The sequence below is a fragment of the Dermacentor variabilis genome, chromosome 6 (genome assembly GCF_050947875.1).
Source record: "Dermacentor variabilis isolate Ectoservices chromosome 6, ASM5094787v1, whole genome shotgun sequence".
In the NCBI taxonomy this organism is placed as follows: domain Eukaryota; kingdom Metazoa; phylum Arthropoda; class Arachnida; order Ixodida; family Ixodidae; genus Dermacentor; species Dermacentor variabilis.
Window position 1 is genome coordinate 49,485,961 of NC_134573.1, and position 20,727 is coordinate 49,506,687.

General features: G+C 46.7%; 1 protein-coding gene across 1 annotated transcript in view; it reads left to right on the forward strand.

Moving 5' to 3' along the window:
- The window catches only part of LOC142584158 (uncharacterized), a 35,907-nt gene extending 15,434 nt beyond the window's left edge, over window positions 1-20,473 (forward strand). The window contains exons 3-5 of the mRNA XM_075694327.1: window positions 297-364; window positions 5,288-5,371; window positions 20,277-20,473. Coding sequence (XP_075550442.1) covers window positions 297-364; window positions 5,288-5,371; window positions 20,277-20,401 — 277 coding nt within the window. The 3' untranslated portion in view covers window positions 20,402-20,473. The remainder of the gene's footprint in view (window positions 1-296; window positions 365-5,287; window positions 5,372-20,276) is intronic.
- Window positions 20,474-20,727: the final 254 nt, after the last annotated feature.

The following is a 20,727-nucleotide window of genomic DNA, read 5'->3' on the forward strand; positions in this document are numbered from 1 at the left end:
CGGATATCATACGACACGACTGGTCACGGGTAGCTTCAAGTTGCTCGATTCACTGAATGCCGGAAAAGCAATTATATTGTTAGAACGATATTTGCACACTATTCCTGCTTTGTGTTGTCTCCATAGAAACAATGTCACAATGCTGCAAGAAGATCGAACTAGCCGAATTTCGTTCTCTTCGCTCTTGTGTGCAGCTTACATTGTCCTTTTTTGATTTACCGCGTTTTGTCGAATGTTGCCATAATGCTTAGCTTACTCGGAATCTGATAAAATAACTTAATGTATTTGTTTTCCAGGAAGGATGTCACTTTAAACTACAGTAAAACGACGTCTCCAGACGTGCTCACTCTGGTAGTAAACAATGGTAAGTACGAAAACAAGAAACAACGTTTCAGTTCATTAGTCATCATCCACCACCGTAAACTATAGCCCTCGTCAAAGAACATTTGCTTTGCCGGTGAAATATGCATTCATCTTTCGTTCTCGCTGTCAAAATCAGCTGCAGTTTTCATCTCACTTTGTAAGTAAGGCTTGTAAAAAAATCGACTCGAAGTGACAATATATCTGTTCTTTGCAGCATTATTTTGCATGAAGGACGGCGGTACACGAGAGTTATTATGCCTCAAGCCGCGATAGGGTGCTGAATTAGCGGTGATAAAGTCAAAGCAAAGAGTGGCATTCTCGACGGACTCTAGAAAGGGCGACAGTATCGCCATCAACTTTGTTTACCCAGGCAGTACACATTTCTACTACTTAAGAAACTGTGCTGCGATCGTGATTGCCAATTACCAGAGTAGTGGGAGACAACAGAAACTTTTAAAGCAAATCACAGTTTTTTTTTCTCTTATACGTGCTTTTGCAGTAATCAGGTCGGCCGGACATTCTCCACAGACGTAAGGGCGCTGATGCATAGGGCACGGGCATTCGCGAAACAAGAGTTGCAGTTCCCATTTGCCTTGAGACCTCAACAAGCCCTTTGATTCGCACACGCTTTGTTCAGCAGATGTGAGAGCTTTGTAGCGCATGAAATTTTATGTGGTTTTGTCCTTGAAGGCACTGCGTTGCGTCTCCACGTCCTCGGTTGGCGGTTGATGGGCACGTTTGTCGTCGATGTCCATGGGCGTCTCTTGTCGAGATGCCGGTTCAGCACCGCCTCACTTAGACCCGCTCCCATATTGCTTAGGACCTGCCTATTTCCAAAGTGATTGGCAGAAGAAAAATCTCTTCTATGAGGAGTAAACAAGCGGAGAAAATCAAACGGAGCTGAGTTGTCTTTGTCATGCCGTCGTTATCCTGCCCTCGTGGTGACGCTGTCATGATACCGTTGTCGTTACATTCATCAAGTCTATCTCATCGCACCGTTGCCGTCACGCTGTCATGTCTTCTATCAATACTTGTCGACGAATGATAATGACATTGAATGATATTGCTATTGTGCCGTCATGATCAAGCGCAATTATATATGACAGCGGTACGCTTACGACGCATGGCTGCTGTGTTCATTAGATTTCTGCGGTCTGCATAAGCTATTTCCTCGCGATGACGATAAAGTTTGATGGTTTGTGCAACAATTTTTTAAACGATAGGAAAGACGCGCTCTAATTAATCAACAAGTCTGCTCCGTTGTCGTCAGGTGTCGTGCCAAGAATGCCATTCACTTGAGCGTCAAGAAGGCTCAAGGGCATGTTATTAGAGGAGTACAGGTAAATAACATAACGCAAGATTAGGTTCACAGGTGGCACTTTCTAGATTTCCAGCTTCGAAAAACGTGGTTGACGGCAGTGTCAAAAATGAAACTGGGCATAACAGCGGTCAACAGTAAAGGCGATGGAAGTGAGAAAACGGAGATGTGGTGAACCGTTTCAGGGCAGATTTCTCGAAATAACAAAAATAAATGCTCTGGTTTTAGGTGACAACACCACAGTATGATTATGAGATACGCCTTTGTGTGGGACGCCAGAATTTTGACCAACTGGGGTTCTTCAACATGCACCCAATGCACGGTACACTGTCGTGTTTGTATTTCGCCTCCTTCGAAATAGGACCGCCGTGGCCGGGATCTTGAACAGCGGCTTCGTGCTTATTTATCAGTGCAACGGAAAAGCCTATAAGTAAGCACAGCGAGTTTTCAGAAATATCAGAAGCTGCTTAGAAGCGCAGGCTGCATACGACAACGTCACTGATACGAAACGTCATCCTTACAGCCGCTGTGGATACGGATCGGCTTGGTGTCAGGTGGATTGATTTTCAGATACATTCTGGTAACGGGTAACGTGGTAAGGCAGTGCTATCGAAACTATTCTGGCTTTGAAGCAATGGGCAAAAGACGTGGCGGAGAGTGTCATCTTATTGATATCTCGGTACACCATAACATGGTTCAACTATATTTTCCTACAACGTTATGCCTAGGCGTTGATTGAGGCATGAGAGTAAGGTGGTTTGAGTTGGCTACACACAATGCGACGCCCATTGTCTTACGTTGGTGGCTACAAACTACAAACTATGCAAAGGGATGTCCCGGCAGTAGTGGGAAGGCTCACAAAGTATTGAGCGACCCGGTGACTTTTGCGTTGTTCGAAACGGTCGAATTCGAATTGCCCAACAGTAGAACTGAAGTAGGAAACCAGCAGACTGAATTATTCCTCTGCAATGACACTTGAGCGAAAAGTTGACATCAAAGAGGTTCGTTGAAGTGTGGAACATAGCTAGCCAGTGACCCAAGTTGAGCTGAGCGAAGTTCATTGCTGAGCGCCACATATGCAATATTATATACCCGCGCCTATTCGACAAGTATGTTTTAGAAGCCTAATAAGCCCATTTGACAAGCTAACTGGCTTGTCGATCAGGCCAACTTGCCTTTCTTTAAATAGCTCCAAGCAAGGAGGTTCATCCTCGGGCCTTTCGAAACAAGCGCATGTTTCATAGCAAAGTGTGGGTGTAGGCCAGTTGGTTATTCATGATTTTGGGATGTTATCGGAAGAGAACACGGGACTTGAAGACATAGACAACACAAAGCAGTACTGACGGTAATCAATCATCACTTGTAAGTACCACTTCGTCCTGTTTAGTGTACCGCTGGTTGCTAGTTTTAGTTTTCCGGATATGGGCTGACTCACTCGTCCCGGGCTGGGCCAGTGTATGGTCTGCGCTGCGGCGACAGGTAGTGGCCTGGTGATGCCGAACTGGACGGTTCTCGAGGGCTCCACTGAGTGACGGCGAGGTAGAAGCGATATAGAAAGGGCGTTCACCTTGCTTCGGGCACAGAACCTTGACGGCAAACCCTCGTAGCATCATGTCGCGGTATGGGCATCGGCGGTAGACATGGCCGGATTACCCACAGTGATAGCAGAGCGGGCGGTAGTCGGGGTGCGCCAAGCGTCAGTCTTGCTTGCAATGCTGCGCGGATCGACACGTGGGCATGCTGGCGGCAATAGCGGTGGTCGACAGAACTACGACGTTACCGGACCCTGGTGCATGCGCGGAGAGGAGATGTGACGGTGGGCTACGGCGCCGTACGTGATCGCTTCTGGCTGAGGCTGCGGCAATTGAGGGACCCCGAGTGACTGTTGGATCTCCTCGATTTTGATCTCGGCAGTCAAAGCCACTTGAGGCTGTGAGGAAGGGAATAACTTTTGAAGATCCTCCCGCATGACTGCTCTGATTGTCTCAAGCAGGTCGTCGGTGCCCAATTTGAACTTCGGCGTAGTTTGCTTAGATAGTACGGCATTTTGTTTGCCGGTTCCTCAGTTCCAGTGCTTTGTCGATGTCAGTAGCCTCGCAAAAAACACTTTGACGGTCTTCGGTTAATTTTATCACTTTCTGGCGAAAAGTTCTTGCTTCACACCATGCATGAGTAGGCGTAAGGTCATCTTCTCAGATGTTTCTGTGTCGCTGTGGCGGAATACATGGCTTATTTCTTCTGTAAAGATCGCAACATTCTCGTTAGGTAGCTGCACTTGGGCTTCCAATCGAACTTCGGCCATTTCTTTTCATAGAGCGCTCATGAAGGTCCTCAGGAATTCACTGCGCAACATGTCCCATGTTGTTAAAGTGGACTCCCAGTTCTCGAAACATGTCCTCACGGCATCTTTCAAGAAAATGTACAAATGGCATAGCTTATCCTCAGAGGCCCACTTGTTGAAGGCTGAGGCCCTTTCGAAAATCTCCAGCCAGGTTTCTGGATCCTCCGACGAAGCTCCACGGAAGGTAGGTCACTGCCTGGGTTGGTGAAGCACAGTGTGGGACGCGGGGTCTGCCATTGTAATTACTGACTTGGCCACGATGTTTCTCGTCGTCTCAGGCAAAAGTCCCTGCTTCAGGGGCAGACCTTGCAGTCTTCGGCTAGCTCCGTTGTCCGTGGGGACGTTAGCGTTATCCTCGGATATCATGCTTGGATCGCGGCTTTACGGGGGCGTTCAGTACATGAACGCATTGGCACATCTCCCACACTTAATGGGGAAAACACAATATCAAAACTGTGAGTAATGAAATTGAATTTTAATGGTTGAACTTCTGCCCCCTACGACAGTGGCGAGCAAAGTCGGCGATCACCGGAATCTGATCATCGGTTAAACCCGCTGAAGCGCGTCGGCTTTTATACATCACTCGTCGAACGTTCTAGTGTAATCACTGGTGCCCATGTGGTTTCCAGAAACTACTACACAATTCGGGTCGCGCATGCGATCTGATGATAGATGGTGCAGCGAGAACGTAGACAGCACACCAAATGTATTACAACGTTCACGTAAGTTGCAAATTATGCAGGCGTATCTTGTGCTGAACAATAAAATTTAACATTTGCTAGCCGGTGAAACGCATTGACCAGAGAAACATAAACAAGTGCGCGTGTCAATATGCAAAAAAAGTTATCGGTTCATCAATATTCCTAACCTTGTGTATTTTACTAACTTAATGGTTGGTATACCAATCACAGCGAAACATAAAACATAACAAACAATATGATTGATAACTCAATTGAACACGCAACATACGTAGGCAAAAGAAGAGCTGTGTACGTGTGAAGGAGAGCAACAATTCTACATACGACCAAACAACAGCAATGTTTCTGGGGGGTAACATCCATGAACTTGTGTGTTTTTTTTTCACCATAGTATGTGGGTCAACATTCGGGCGCTAATGATCACTGATGTCCTGTAATTTCGGCCGGTTCAGTTCTAATGTAGCGTTTATGTTATGAACTTGTTTTCCACGATTCCTGTTCATTTTTGAAAATCAATGAATTATCGGTTAACCGATTTTACAGATGATATTGCCGTTTCTTTTACAGACACAGATCACAAATACACAGCCCAAAGCCTGTACAGTGACTTCAAAACATGCTCCATCTTTAAGTATTATTGGGAACACGAAAGTAAGTATGACGTGTCTTACCATTACGAAACGCGTGCTCAACACAATACAAAGATTATCAGTACAATTATTTGTATACTGCTAAGTTGTGCAATGGTACAGTATACTGTACTATTGCACAACTTATGTTAGAAAAGGCATGCATAAATTTGGCAAGACCTATGCCATGAACAAATGACAGGTCAGTTATAAAAACTGCCAGCAACTCAGACTAAGCTTTCTGGATGCAAAACTTCGAAGAAGTGGAGGCGAACGTTAAAAACACACAATTTGAAGTTGCCAAAGTATTAAACCATGCGCAATACATCGTCATGCCGAGATAAAAAAATGTTAGTATTGTAGGATTCAGGAATGAAGGCCATTACATTTGAGGGACAGGGATTTCATTGAAAAAATATATTTAAAAAAATTCACCGTGCATCGGCACACAAGGTATTATTATGCGCTAATCATTAGGCTTAAATAAAGGTTCCTACGTGATGGCCTTCGAAGAAACGACGATTACGTTTCGTGCGTACGTTAGGGTACATTTTTCTTCCCTCGAATTTCTCTATTATCGCTTCCGCTTTCCAGGGTGACCTCCTAGATGCTTTTTAGGGTAAATTCCTCGTCTCATTATGTGCGCCACCTCTCTAAATAAACTTTTCCTGGCTGCGCTTGCTGGGCATGCTCTTTTAGCAAAGACTTCAGCTAAGTCTACAACTTTATGAATACACATTCTTTACGCTGTGCGGCATCGCTTGGACGCTGCTTCCGGTGTCACACTTCAATATGTATGCAAGCTTGTAAATAAAGATTTTCTAACGTTAACGCATTTCGTGATGTCCCATAATTTAAACATATAAGCAGATAAGCGTTTATGTTCTCAGGTTCCTCAAATACATGAAGAGTGCCATCTTTGAATGAAGCAGTCGCCTTAGCGAAAGGAGCAGTATTTTAGTTGGCATTAATGCCACAAAAATCGCGAGCCTTCATACCATAGTGTTTGCCGGAAACTCTGCGCATGAGGTGCGGCAGCGCTTCTGTCACCCGCTCGAGTTTCAAGATAGTAAACGTGTTGCGGTCGTTGCTCTGGATGTGAAGGCCCAGAATCCGGAGTGTGTCGACCTCCGGGATAGGTCATCCGGGCAGAGCAACAGTGATGGGGGCCGCGGGAAGAGTACGTGGTGAGAACGCATGATCAGTATCTGAGGCTTTTTCAGGGAACAGGAGAGGTCACTGCTTTGTGCGTGTAGTTGTGTGATATTTGCGGCGCTTTCTGAAGTTTTCTCTATGTCGCCATTACTGCCGGGGGTGGTCCGCAGCGTGATGTCGTCTGCATAGAGGGTGCGGTGAAGGTGAGGGATTGTGTGATGAGCGCAGGCTAAGGGAATTAGTGTGTTATTGAAAAGGGGAAAAGACAGAGCGTCGCGGAGTGCGCACTTCGTTAAGGGTGTATGGAGGGGACGCATGGGAGCACATATGAATCTCGGCTGTGCCTGCCGAGAGGAAGGCTTGTATGTAGGCGTACATGCTGGCACCTACATTGAAAGGGGAGCGATCCGGCCATGATCCCTTGGTGTTCTACGTGATCAAAGGCTTTTAACATGTCCAGGCCCAAGATAGCTTTAGTATGAGCGCAGATGAGAGGAACAAAAATGTCCTGCGTCTATTGAAGCATGGCATCTTAGGTAGAGAGGCATGGGCGGAAGACCGCCATGCTGTGCCGATATAGGTTGTGGTCGTTGATGTGCTGATTGAGCCTGTTTAAAGCACCATGATCGAGCAGTTTCCCGAGATATGATGTGAGTGAGATGGGGCGCAGGTTTGATATGGCGCGGTGTTTGTTTCGTTTGGCAATGAAGGTCATTTTCGCAGGCCGCCAAGACCGTGGCAGGGTACCTTTTCTCCACAATTCATTAAAATATTCTGTAATCTGTCTGATCGATTGATCATCCAGGTTACGGAGCATGGAGTTTGGGATCTGCCCCTTCCCGGTACAAATCTTGAGCGGATCTTTAAGGCCATGCGGACCTCTTGCTCCTAAATATTGGTGTCCAGGGCCTCCTTCGGCGCTCCTGTGTAGGGTGGTAGAGGGGAGGAGGTGCCAGGTGCCATATATTCTTTCCCAATTTGGTTCAGATGGGTGTGATACTGTCCGTGAGTGTGTTAGGTCGAGAAGGTGCCGTAGAAGTTGCCATGCGTTCATGGTAGATAGTTTGCCAGATATAATGTTGCACACCTGAGCCCAGTCGGAACGCCACAGCTCCTCGGCATGTGCAGCGATTTGTGTCTGTAGCGTGACTTGTCGGCGTTTTAATTTTCTATTACCTTTCGGTCGTTTACATCTCTCCGGGAGGATTTGGTGTGCTTCCCAGAGATACGATAGGCTCGTGTTCAGTATGTGGGTGACGTGGTATTGTGTTTTGCTTGTGCGGTTAAATCGCTTAGGAGAGATGTGACGCAGTCATCAATGTCTTGTATCGGGGTGTCTGGAGCTTCTTGGCATGCGGACTGGATTGAGTCCCAGTTAATAAGATTGTGGGCGAGTAGTTTAGGGCTGTGTTGTGTGTAAGTTACTTCGATGGCGATAACGTAATGGTCGCTTCTGAGTGTGTGCTGCGTACGTGACAACGAGAGTCCTTTGAGGCAATGGCTGAGTGTAAGGTCAAGAATACTCTCCCAGGTTACACTACTGCCGCTTGGGGTTGGTGTGTGAAAGTTAAGTGCAGTGAGGCGCACGTCTTGAATGGTTGTCCAAAGCCTGCGACCCTGTGTTGTGATGTACCGATAACCCCAGTCTGTATGCGGAGCGTTAAGGTCGCCTCTCAATAGTAGGGGATTTCGGCCAGCGACGCGATGAATTTTCTGGAGTAGCGCATCAATACTGGTCGTCGCCTAGGGTGGGGTGCGGTACACGTTGGCAATAAAGATCGGAGGTGTGTTACACCTCCGATCTTTAGCTAGGTAGTAGTGCAAAGTAGAAATGTGGCCATCCGAGCGGTGTCCGTGATGTAAGAGTGTACGAGGTGGTTACTGGTAAGTTTGGCTTGGTGTTGTGTGTCCTGTAACAAAAGGAGCTTAGGTATGGCAAGTAGGGTACGTATTAGGAGTTGCAGTGGCGCGAGCTGGCCCCACAAACTACGGCAGTTCCATTGGATTGGTGACAGGTGGGTAGAATTTACCCGACCCTCCATATTGGGGCGTAGGTGGGGCGATGATAAGTCCTCGTGGTGGTAGTTGAAGTGGCATAGGAGGAGTAGGTGGGTGTAGGATAGAGGTAGGGGACCCCTCATGTGAAGAGCTGGTATTTTTCTCTAGCCTCTAAAGGCGGGTCTCAAATTTTGGAAAAGTAAACTCGGTAGTTAGGCTTAGGCGTGTGAAGGGTGTGTCCATCTGTTGTTATAGGCGGGAAAATAGCTGCTCCGCGAATGTTAATTTTGTTTCCAGGCGCACCTCCAAGGCTCCCAAGTTATTGTCAAATTTCGATTCCAACTCTTTAAGCCAAGCGTGATATTCGTCATGCGAGTCTGATGTGCGTTTTTTTATGGGGGGTGGGGCGGCTGTGGCAGGTGGGTTGGGTGACTCCACAGTGGGTCAGATGATTCGTTCTAGGGAGGGATGTTAGTGAAGGGAGGAGGGAGAAAGGGTTGTGCGGTAAAAGTGTTCTGAGGCGGCTTCCCTCCACACACAGCGCCCTACGCTCCTGGTCAGAGAAGTCTGGGGTACGTGGAGTTTTTTTTGTCAGTTTTGTGGTCACGTTGGGCGTTTTCAGCTTTTCGGCTCATGTCGGCGGGTCTGAGCTCTTGGAGCGCCCTGTTTGTTGTCCGGTAGATGATTCTAGGCATTCGGATCCCGCAATGCGTAGTAAGCGGTTGTCTACTCGTCGTCGCGATCTTGCTTCGCGTTCGGAGGTGGATTTGGTTGTTCTAAGAAGCTGGTGGTGCTTGCATTCCCTGGTCCCTGACAAGTCTTCGAAATTTTGGCCTATTACCTTGTAAATTGAAAGAATGGCTGTATTTCACTCACGCACGTTCGGTACTTAAGTACGCGTGTATCTGCTGGGATCTTTATACGTGTCAGTTAGTCGATTTACTTGAAAAAATTGAAAATAGGGTGGTTCGATTCGTTCTGGGTAATTAGGACAAAAGCCTCAGTATCACCAAAATCAAGCGCCGGCTTCATTGACAGGATCTAAAGTACAGAAGAAAGTGCCTCAGACTTAAATTTTTCACAGTGGTTACCATTCTAAAACAGGCTTTGAAAGTAACAAATATATTACATTGCCGTCGTATATCTCGCGTAGAAGGGACTATGCCTTGAAACTTCATGAACTTCCTTTTAAGGGTGACACCTTGGGTCACGAATTTTTCGATAGGACCATGAGGGAGTGGAATGCTTTCCCGTGAAATATTGTAGGTGTACAACGTAATGAAAACTTTTACCACGCTTTATATGTTGAAATGAGTGACAATTCATGTTGATGCGTATGTACTCCCTGCTGTAATGCCTTCCAAGCCCCCCCCCCCCCCAATGCAGGTACTCAATAAATAAATATATTAGTGCGGGCATTGCAAATGATGCAGACTGGAGTGCACGCTGGAGTTGGCTCCTTATGGTGTAACTCGTCGCATCTGGGGCACTTGTGCCTCCTCGGTTGGATAAAGACATCCGTGTGGTGGCCTATGTTCCGGCAGTTACTGCAGGTCTCGACCATTGGTGTATAGGGCGTGCGCAGATGCAGTCCTCCGCCATATACAATTTTTCGGGGCACGATTGCTTCTCCGAAGGTGATGAGTATCGAACGTGCGAATCCCATTCATCAATCGTCTAGTAAAGTTGAATGCGGGTTGCGGACGATACACTCTGCTAGGAGTTCTTGTGGCAATTCTATCCAGTAGGCGTTCGTAATAACTCCCCTAACTGAGCCATTAGTACCCACGGCGTGCAATATATGCCACCGTGGCATACCCAAGTAGGTCGTAGATGATGTGCTCGAGTTGTACGAATTTGGGAGCGTCATCTTGATTCTCCGCAGACACTATGCAAGTGTTATTGACGGGGTGAACCCGAAGTGTCCGCGTAGATGGGCCAGTCAGTGAAGCGGCCTGCATGAGAGTGGTGAGGAGGTAGCGTGGCTGCAGCGTCGTCAGGTCCAGGCCTCCATGGGAGCGAAAGGTCAATTTATATTAGTCTCGGGGAAGAGCCAGTAGTTGCTCGATCTTTTGTGCAGCTGTACGAATCGCGCGTGGCTGCACGGAGGTGCTGTGCAGTGCGACAGTCGTGGCAGTCTCCAGCGTAATGACTCTGCGTCTCCCTAAAGCAGGATCGGTATTTGTACCTTGTGCCGCTTTTCTGGTTTTTGGTGGTTCGCCTGGGTTCTCAAGTGCTGGGTCATACTGGGCGGGTGCATGTCCGTACCTTGCACCTGAACCTCCATGCTGGCCACAGAAGGGGAGGTTCCGTCGTGATACGTTGCGAGGCCTAGCATGGCAGTGGCGCAAAGGGGCCTGGTTTTCGGACATCGTGCCCCCCTAGGGCTCGCCAAAAGCTTAGGAGGGGTCAGTAAAGAGCGAACACCTGTGTGAAGGCGTTGGTATAACTGTGGGCCCTCGATTTATCAGCGACTGGCCATTTTCGCTGCCACAGTGCGGAGCCGACGCGAAAAGGATCCCAGTGGCCAGTCCTAGGAAGACGACGATCCATGGGAAACGGCGACAAGTCCACCTACGGGATTTCGTTACGTCTCACCGGGTCCGCATAGCGATATGTGCAATCGAATCGAAAGACACAGACATGGGTTGCATGGGCACGCCGCTGGGCTCCGTCATCTCTCCCATGATCTTTAAGCTCGTGCTTCCAGGGGTACAACGGAAACTAGCAGAGATAGGAGGCCTCCACCACAGCTTGTATTGCAATAACATCCCGCTCTGGGTTCCGAAGGAAATGACGGCCACGGAAAGGAAACGTTTTAAGGAGGCCGTCGACGCGGTGCGCTACTACGTGCGTGGCACGGGCCTCTTGTGCTGCGCGCCCAAATCGGAGCTACTGCTCTACAGACCCACGCGCAGGGTCCGCAAACCCAAGAACGCCGATTCTGCAGTCAAACGCATAACAAGAAATTAGAGGAGTTAAATCGAATGGCACCATCGTCCTGCAAGTTCACAACATTAGGGCATTGACTGGGCTTGCACTTCACGGTCAACAGTTACAACGTAACTTTACGCACACTAAAGCGCGTGCTCGACGAAACGATCCAGTTGCTGAAACGCATCACAAATAGGCGCAGTGGAATGAAGAAAAGCAATATGATCCGCCTTGTACAGGCGTTCGTAACCAGCCATATAAAGTACGTCGCCTCCTACCTCACGCCGCAGGCTACCGAACGAACCCAGCTATACCACCTCATCCGCAATGCGTGTGAATGTGCTATTGGTTTACCAATCAATACTGGCATGGATAAATTTCTGTAACTGGGATTAGTTAATATGCTGGATGAGAAAGTCGAAGCACACAATGTCACGCAGTACGAGAGTTTAGCAAAGAATAGAACCGAACGACATCCTCTAGACGCTGGTCATCAGCTACCACACGCAGCCCGGAGAAAAGCTCGGAATACCCATAGCGATTCGCGAGCGCATCTTCGCTTAACCGTGGCCCAAGGATATGCTCCCGACGCATCTCATCGGTAGAGGTAGCAGGCGCGCCCGATACTTGGAAAAGAAATACGGCAGCAACAAAGAAACGGTTTGCATAGAAGCGGCTCGTTACAAGCGAAGACGCCGCTTAGCGGTTCCAATCACGGACTACAACGGAACTTGCATTACGAGTGGGGCGATGCACGGATGAGACGGAGACGGCCGCGGAAGCGTCGATATCCATCGCGGTAGCCACCACAGACGCTGAGGGGATAATAAGCGACTCGCAGGCGGCGATATGCCAATACGCTATTGGCCGGATCTCATGGGAAGCGGCCCATATTCTCCAACATCAAAACGGCAAAATTTGCCGCAAGAACGACAGTTTCCTCGTATGGACCCCCCTCCCCCTCACAAGGACCCCCCGCTCTCGGGCAACGAGACGGACCACGCCGCGCCTCGAGTACTTACCTGCCGAGCCACGATGCCTGCCAGCTGTGCCTTCCACCGCGAGAGCGATGCGGGAGTGGACGAGGTGGGATCACATAACTACGTTCCGGCACATCATACAACATACAGATTAAAGAGATGCGAATATCCACCATCGCACGCCAAACAAAATATGAAACAAGTGGCTGACTAGACACCATTGCAGACACACAGGTATCCGAACCCGGTGGCCCTGCGCCTCTGCTAGCCCGAGCTTTATTAGTCAAACAAGTGCACCGCGTGCGGAGTCATGAGTGACGCTGCAGCCCATGCTGTGGGAATGCACCGGTAGCGACCAGCAGGAGTCCCCGGCGGAAGGGGTAGACACGGCAGTCTCGAACCGCAGGGCACGATGGGAGGCGGCCCTGCTCAGCCACAACCTCGCCGATCAACTGTGGGCCGTTCGGCACGCCATGGAAGCCGCCCGTGTCCAAGGACTCGAGGCCGTCACCTAGGCTGAAGTCCTTATGGCCTCACCCCGCACAAATTACTAGACATTTTGAATGAAGTTTCCCTTCACTCACTGAGTAATGACACAAAATCTGTTGCAAATACAAGCATACAACAGTGTATGTTAGTACTAATACTTCTTGTGCAGTATTTCCGATCGTCACGGGCCATCGATAGCATATTTTTGTGATCTAACGTCGCAATTAGGAATGTTACGACACACATTTTTCAAAGAACCATCCTAAGCATACACATCAACTTTACGTACATCTTTCCCTATCGACATTCGTCATTGCATGCAGACATATGTTTGTCGCATTTATATGGCCATACACTAACATCTTCAGCTAGGCACCATCATCAGCATCAGCCTGGCTACGCCCACTGCAGGGCAAAGGCCTCTTCCGCACTTCTCCAACTACTCTGGTCATGTGCTAATTGTGGCCTTATTTTCCCTGCAAAATTCTTTATCCCATCCGCCCACCTGACTTTCTGCAGCCCCCTGCTACACATCCATTCTCTTGGAATCTAGTCCGTAACCCTCAATGAAAATCGGTTATCTTCCCTCCTCATTACTACCCAGCCCAAGCCCCATTTCGTATTCTTCATTTCAATTGAGGTATCACTAACTCGCATTTGTTCCCTCACCCAATCTGATCTCTTCTTATCCCTTAACGATACACCCATCACTCTTCTTTCCATGGCTCGCTGCGTCGTCCTCAATTTAAGTAGAACCATTTTTTGCAAGCCTCGGAGTTTCAGCCAGCCCCGTAGGTGTACTGTTAAGGCACAGCTGTTATACATGTTCCTCTTGAGGGAAAATAGCAAGCTGCTGCTCATGATTCCTATAAGAATGCAGCAACCAAGCCTCGGCCCTAAGTCCCCAGCAGCTCCGAAGCAATTGACCACGGCGGCAGTCAGACCTGTGATGCCACAGAGGGTCCTAAGAATTTATGGATCCGGACAGGCCGCCACTGGAATTTGAACCTGCGAACGTTTAGCTCTAGAACGTTATCTAGTGAAGCGAGTCTAGCAGTGCTATTGGAGGAATTCATCATCATCATCATCTCCTTCGTCGTCGTCGTCATCATCAACATCAGCCTGGTTACGCCCACTGCAGGGCAAAGGCCTCTCCCATACTTCTCGAACTGCCCCGGTCATGTACTAGCTGTGGCCACATCGTCGCTGCAAACTTCTTAATTTTATCCGCCAACCTAACTTTCTGCCGCCCCATGCTACGCTTCTCTTCCCTTGGAATCCAGTCCGTAACCATTAATGACCATCGGTTATCTTCCCTCCTCATTGCATGTCCTGCCCATGCCCCATTTCTTCTTCATTTCAACTAAGATGTCATTCAGTCGCGTTTGTTCCCTCACCCAATCTATTATTTTCTTATCCCTTAACGTTACACCCATCATTCTTCTTTCCATAGCGCGTTGCGTCGTCCTCAATTTAAGTAGAGCCCTTTTCGTAAGCCCAGGTTTCTGCCCCGTACGTGATTACTATTGGGAGGAATTAACGGGCATTAAATGGGATATAATAGGGCTCAATGAGGTTAGGAGGAAAAAAGAAGCTTATACAGTGCTAAAAAGCGGGCACGTCCTCTGCTACCGGGGTCAACGGAGAGACAAGAACTAGGAGTCGGATTCTTGATTAATAAGGATATAGCTGGAAGCACACAGCAATTATATAGCATTAACGAGAGGGTGGCAGGTCTTGCTGGAAAACTTAATAAGAGGTATAAATTAAAGATCGTACAGGTCTACGTACCTACATCCAGTCATGATGACCATCAAATCGAGAGCTTCTATGAAGACCTGGAATCGGCGATGGGTAAAGTAAAAAAAAAAGAACACTGTACTGATGGGCGACTTCAATGCCAGGGTAGGCAAGAAGGAGGCTAGAGACAAGTCAGTGTGGGAATATGGCATAGATTCTAGGAATATCAGGGGTGAGATATTAGTAGAGTTTGCAGAATGAAATAATTTGCGGATAATAAATACCTTCTTCCGCAAGCGGGATAACCGAAAGTGGACGTGGAAGAGCCCGAATGGCGAGACTATAAATGAAATAGACTACATAAGCTGCGCTAACCCTGGCATCATGCGAGATGTGGATGTGCTCGGGAAGGTGTGCTGCAGTGACCATAGGATAGTAAGATCTCGAATTAACCTAGACTTGAGGAGGGAATGGAAGAAACTGGTACATAAGAAACCGATCAACGAGTTAGCGGTAAGAGGAAAACTAGAGGAATTCCGGATCAAGTTATAGAACAGGTATTCGGCTTTAACTCAGGAAGATCTTACTGATGAAGCTATGGACGACAGTCTTATGGGCATCATTAAGGAGTGTGCAATAGAACTTGGTGGCAACTTCGTTAGACAGCCTACAGGCAAGCTATCGCAGGAGACGAAATATCTGATTAAGAAAAGCCAATAACTGAAAGCCTCTATACCTACAGCTAGAATAGAACTGGCAGAACTTTCCAAGTGAATCAACAAGCGTACTGACATAAGGATCTTTAATATGGATAGAATTGAGCATGCTCTCACGAACGGAGGAAGTCTAAAAGCAGTGAAGAAGAAACTAGGAATAGGCAAGAATCAGATGTGCGCGCTAAGAGAAAAAGCTGGCAATATCATTACTAATATAGAAAAGATAGTTAAAGTGTCTGAGAAGTTCTATACAAATTTATAAACACCAGTGACACCCACGACAATTATCGAAGCCGAAATAGTCTAGAGGAACTTGACATACCATAAGTTACGCCGGAAGAAGTAAAGAAAGTTTTGGCAGCTATGCAGAGGTGGAAGGCAGCTGGGGAGGATGAGGTAACAACAGAGTTGTTGAAGGACGGTGGGCAGATTGTTCTAAAAACCTGGCCATCCTGTATACGCAATGCCTCAACACCTCGTCTTAATAGTCTTAATCCATAAGAATGGGGTCGCCAAAGACTTGAAAAATTATAAACCGATCAGCATACTGTTCGTTGCCTTCAAAGTATTTACTAAGGTAATCGCACATAGAATCAGGAACAGGAACCAAAGGACTAAAGGAGGATTTCGTAAAGGCTCCTCAACAATAGACCATATTCACACTACCAATCAGGTGATGGAGAAATGTGCGGAATATAACCAACCATTATATATAGCTTTTATAGATTACTAGAAAGCGTTTCATTCAGTCGAAACCTCAGCAGTCATGCAGGTATTACGGAATGCGGCTGTGGACGAGCTGTATGTAAAAAAAAATGGCCAGGGTTAGCTTGGTTAAGCCAAGAATGCGTTGCATATTGCGCGGTCAGGTTGTGGCTGCGGCCGCGCGCGACCGCGCGAGTTGGGGCCCAGCTTTTCCTCCGTGACGTCACGCGCCGGCGCAGCGCCCCTAGCGGGAGGAGCGGGAGTCAGGTGGTGGCTGCGGCCGCGCGCGACCGCGCGAGTTGGGGCCCAGCTTTTCCTCCGGCTGTCGTGACGTCACGTCACGTGGTTGCGCTAAAGGTCAATGGTGACTGCCCGGCCGCGCCCAAGGGCTGAACTGAGTGATTGCAATATGCAACGCATAATAGTGAAAGATATCTATAGTGGCGCCACGGCCACCGTAGTGCTCCACAAAGAAACCAACAAAATTCCAATAATAAGGGCGTCAGGCAGGGAGATACGATCTCTCCAATGCTATTCAGCTAGGCATAATGGTACACAGCTCTAATCGTGATCACAATCGTTCTTTGATCAATCGTGCTCACTAGCATGTCTCAAATCACACGGGCTGCACCGCTTGCTTGTGAGTTGCTAGATCGCGCTTTCGTCCTTAGATTTTCTCTCTTGCGGTGACATTTTATGGTCACGTGAGCAACCAACTATAGTAGGAGCTTTGGTATGATGTCACAATGCAACGTAGCATTGCGATGTAGCATGTTGCAACCATATTGCAACTTAACGGAAAAAAAACAGGTTAGAGCTCCATATAGGGAAGATCCTAAACTGAATAAACAGCGCCAGGTATTTGACGCGATCGATAATTACCTTATACACATACTAACGTTCATTAATTTAAAAAATCACACTTGTGGGGAATGTTTGTTTTGCTTTCTAAACAAGAACTCGGTGCCCTCAGAATACCACCGCAGCAACGTGGCCGTTGCTGTCAGATGCATGAGTGAACTAAGCTTTAGTAGTCGTTCAGCAATTACAGTGATGTACCGTGGCTGCAAAAATGCCAACTATCGCACATTCGAAGGCAAGCCTCAAAAACTAATTTTGTAGACTTGTGCCCCTACTGTTTCCCGCAAGAGTTAACGTATGAGTGCTCTTTTTATTTCTCTTTCCTCAGATGAAAATTCGCGAAGGTGCGCGATGATGAACTTCAAGGACGCATAAAAAACATTCATCGGGCTGGTTCCCTGAAAGCCTTGTACTAGGCAGCTGATAGTTGCACTTTGTTGCAGGCGCTTTGTTCCTACGTCTGACGGAATACATGCTCCGTGGTCCGAAGACTTATAGAACTCGCACTCCACCTACCGAATTTTATACGTTCTACTGCCTTCAGCATGACCAGGCGTGGCTCAAAGATGTTTCTATTGAATATATTTCAGTCTAATTGTTTCGAAATATAGCTAAAGTCAAAAAATCCCCCAGTGCTTCCTTCAAAAATTACCATAGGGGACCCTGGTGCTCAGATTGTTGAGCTGCCCTAGGAACGACCTAGCCCAAGAAAAACGTATGGCTAAACATATTTACCTACTTCTTTTATAATATTAGCTGCAACTGAAACACCGTAAGCCGATTCTGCGGCCCTATAACGTAAAACTATTCCAATAGGTTTTTATTCCAATCTCCTCACATAAAATTTGCGTAACCGTCGACGCAAGTATTCGGCGTTGACCAGCAGGGCTGTTTACCAGAACAACCAAACGCTCTCCTCGTTTTTTGGAAGGTCTATTTTGTTTGCTTTAAAAACAAATAACATTGCCTACACGGAGCAGCTTGTCTTATCTAATTGCTGAAGGGAGGCGAGGAGCACGCTCACGTGGAACGCGAATCGATGCGGCCGAAGTGAGTGCACTGAAAATCAATAACCGCATGAAGAGTGTGGTGCCCGCGCCTGCGATTGGTCCGCTTTCCCTTACTTAGCTTGAGGTGTCTAGTCGAAAATCGTAGCGGCATCCAACGGAAGGTTAAGAATGCCGCTAAAACGGATTCTCAGCAAAGAAGAGTTTGCAGAGCGAGGTCCTAAACATGCCGAAAGTGCTCAATAACGCTTCACGGCTACGCAAAATGTATTATAGTGCGCAAATAAACCCATGCTGTCCGGCAAATGTGAATAGCCAGTGCCGGAGTGATCGGCGGCAGCCATCTTTTATTACTTTTGGAACGGGGCAGCCTGCGGCTATTCAGAAAAAAAGTTCTGTTTTGTTCGGCATATCAATGCATCTTTAACGCGTACATGTCACTTTAACGCGGTGAATTTTCGCGGTTTCATGACACCGCGTGACAGGCTTGTGAATTGGGTGCAGCCTTAAAGTTTTTGACCAATAGCCGAGGGCTAATAACGATATGGCGTCGAATTAGAAATTACTATTTTTCTTTTGTTGCATTAAATCATGCCTATTCAATGTGTACGCGTCATATCAGATAGGGAGCTATCGCACTTTTCAGGACGTCTCGTGAAAGACAGTCGAAGGGAGGGTGCTTCAAAAAAGTTTTCGAGCAATCGGGGAGGGCGGATTGCCGAAATGAAACAGAAAAGTTTGGAATAGCTTTACGTTGCAGTGCCACTCGTCCATTTACAGAGTTTAAATCAGAGTGTCTCTAAAACGCATTAGTGTTTCAGCGGTAATATTACCGCGACGACTAGTTATCGCTCATGCTGTAAAAGGTTCGCCTTTTAGCTCGGACATCGATGGCACTCTTACCAATGAGTCAGCAGCTACCCATAGACTGATCACGAAGAGGTTTTACGCTATCGCCATAATTACGCTTGAACCGAACCTAACATATGCGTTTGTCGCTTAACCGGTTCTCGCAATTCGGCTGAATCTTTCCTTGTGAAATTGCCAAGGGATTTGGCAATTTGGACACCTAGAGATAAATACCGTAACACAGATTTTTCTATAGAAACGTGTGGAAACTAGATGTATATTTCGGCAGCTGCTGCGCGTGAAAACTGTAGGAGATGTATTTCTGCCGACAGCGTTAGTCTCTCCCTATAATGTACTTGTTTCAGAAAAAAAAAAGAACATTGTGGCTCCACATCCTTTAACCCATGCGGTGGATGCGTGTGAACGTCCAAATTTCTATGAAGATTCGATCTTCGGATACATTAGTGACTAGTTATAAATACCAATACATATCGAATATTAGTGAAAATTTCAAACCGCCAAGAGGCATAAAAATGGAGCAAATGTGCAACAAATTTATCCCCTATGTACAGAGGTCAGATGAAATGCGAGAGCCTACGGAGTGGACGAGTGTACGTCACTCTTGAAATCAGACTTTACAGGCTAAACTGACTTCATGTGCACTAACCATTGAGCACTGAGCATGCGAATAGACTTTCCATTTGCTCCTATTTCTAAATCTGTGCTTTTAATAAACTCTTTCCTGTGGGCATTGAAACGACAAAAACTTGCTAACGTGAATGTGCGGATGCGTAGGTGGTATTAAAGGGTAAAACACATGCTCATTATTTGAAAACTGTTGAGGTCATATTCGATATTACAATAAATTGTGGCCTCATTAGGCTCGCACTTCATTAAATCACGCAAATTACAATTAACACAGCACTACTATCCAGTATTGCTCTTGGCAGTAGTAAGTCGTTATTTTCTCTCATTTACTTTGCTACGTTTTTAGCCAAAAAATGTATCGTGTATACGTGCACTCGTCAAAATTTTTCTTATCAGTTCCTGCACTCGCAAAATAAAGAGCATGTACTAAAAAGTATTAGTTTTCATATCAAAACAAACCAGCGCATTTTACATTTGCAATATCGCTGACCAAGGTAACACCCAAATGAAGTTTAAATGACTTGTATTCACGTAATTTTCCACATTTATGAGGCGCAATACCAAGAGCTTTTTAAAATATATTTGACATTACCGCGGTAACTCAGTCAGAGAGTAAGATAGAGAAATGTTTGGTCAGAAATTAGTCCTGTAGCATAGTGATTTCATGACAATGTTCCTTGCCGGTTGATTGATTTAGTCCTAAGAAGAAAAACGTTGGGAAACAACAACTTAATTCTTAAATACGTAGTCTAGTGACAAGAACTATAATGTTTCTGCGCGCTTGTAGCCAGTACTACACAGGTGTAATGAACTTCTGTTTACTGGAACAAATCGTTTCAATTCAGAGTGCATCATGTGGGTGGCAAGAGGATACGAGGATGAAGTACCCGACATGTGCATTCATGAATTTAATTGTGCCTGTGGTCCTGCCATCCCTCTGTATATCCAACCCATATGCAAGAAGTCATGAAAAAGTGAATAAACAGGAAGAAGACATGTTGCACTATTCAGTTAAACAAAGTGACATGTTTGCCTCAATAAAGATGCCTGATTTTCGTTCACTTTGTTTGTCTATTCTTCAGCTGCCTAAATTTTTGCTACCTGGTTGTTTGCAAGATATTACCCACAGCCTATTTTTCTGCAGCACTTGCTCAATTTTGTCGTGCTCAAGTTGCTTCTACAGTTTGTGTTTAGTTCATACGATTACCTAAAGGGCCTCTGAAGTGGTTTTAAAAAACATTTGTGAATGTCTGGGTACAACTACTGTAAAACAAGTCAAAATTTAAGTGAAGCGTC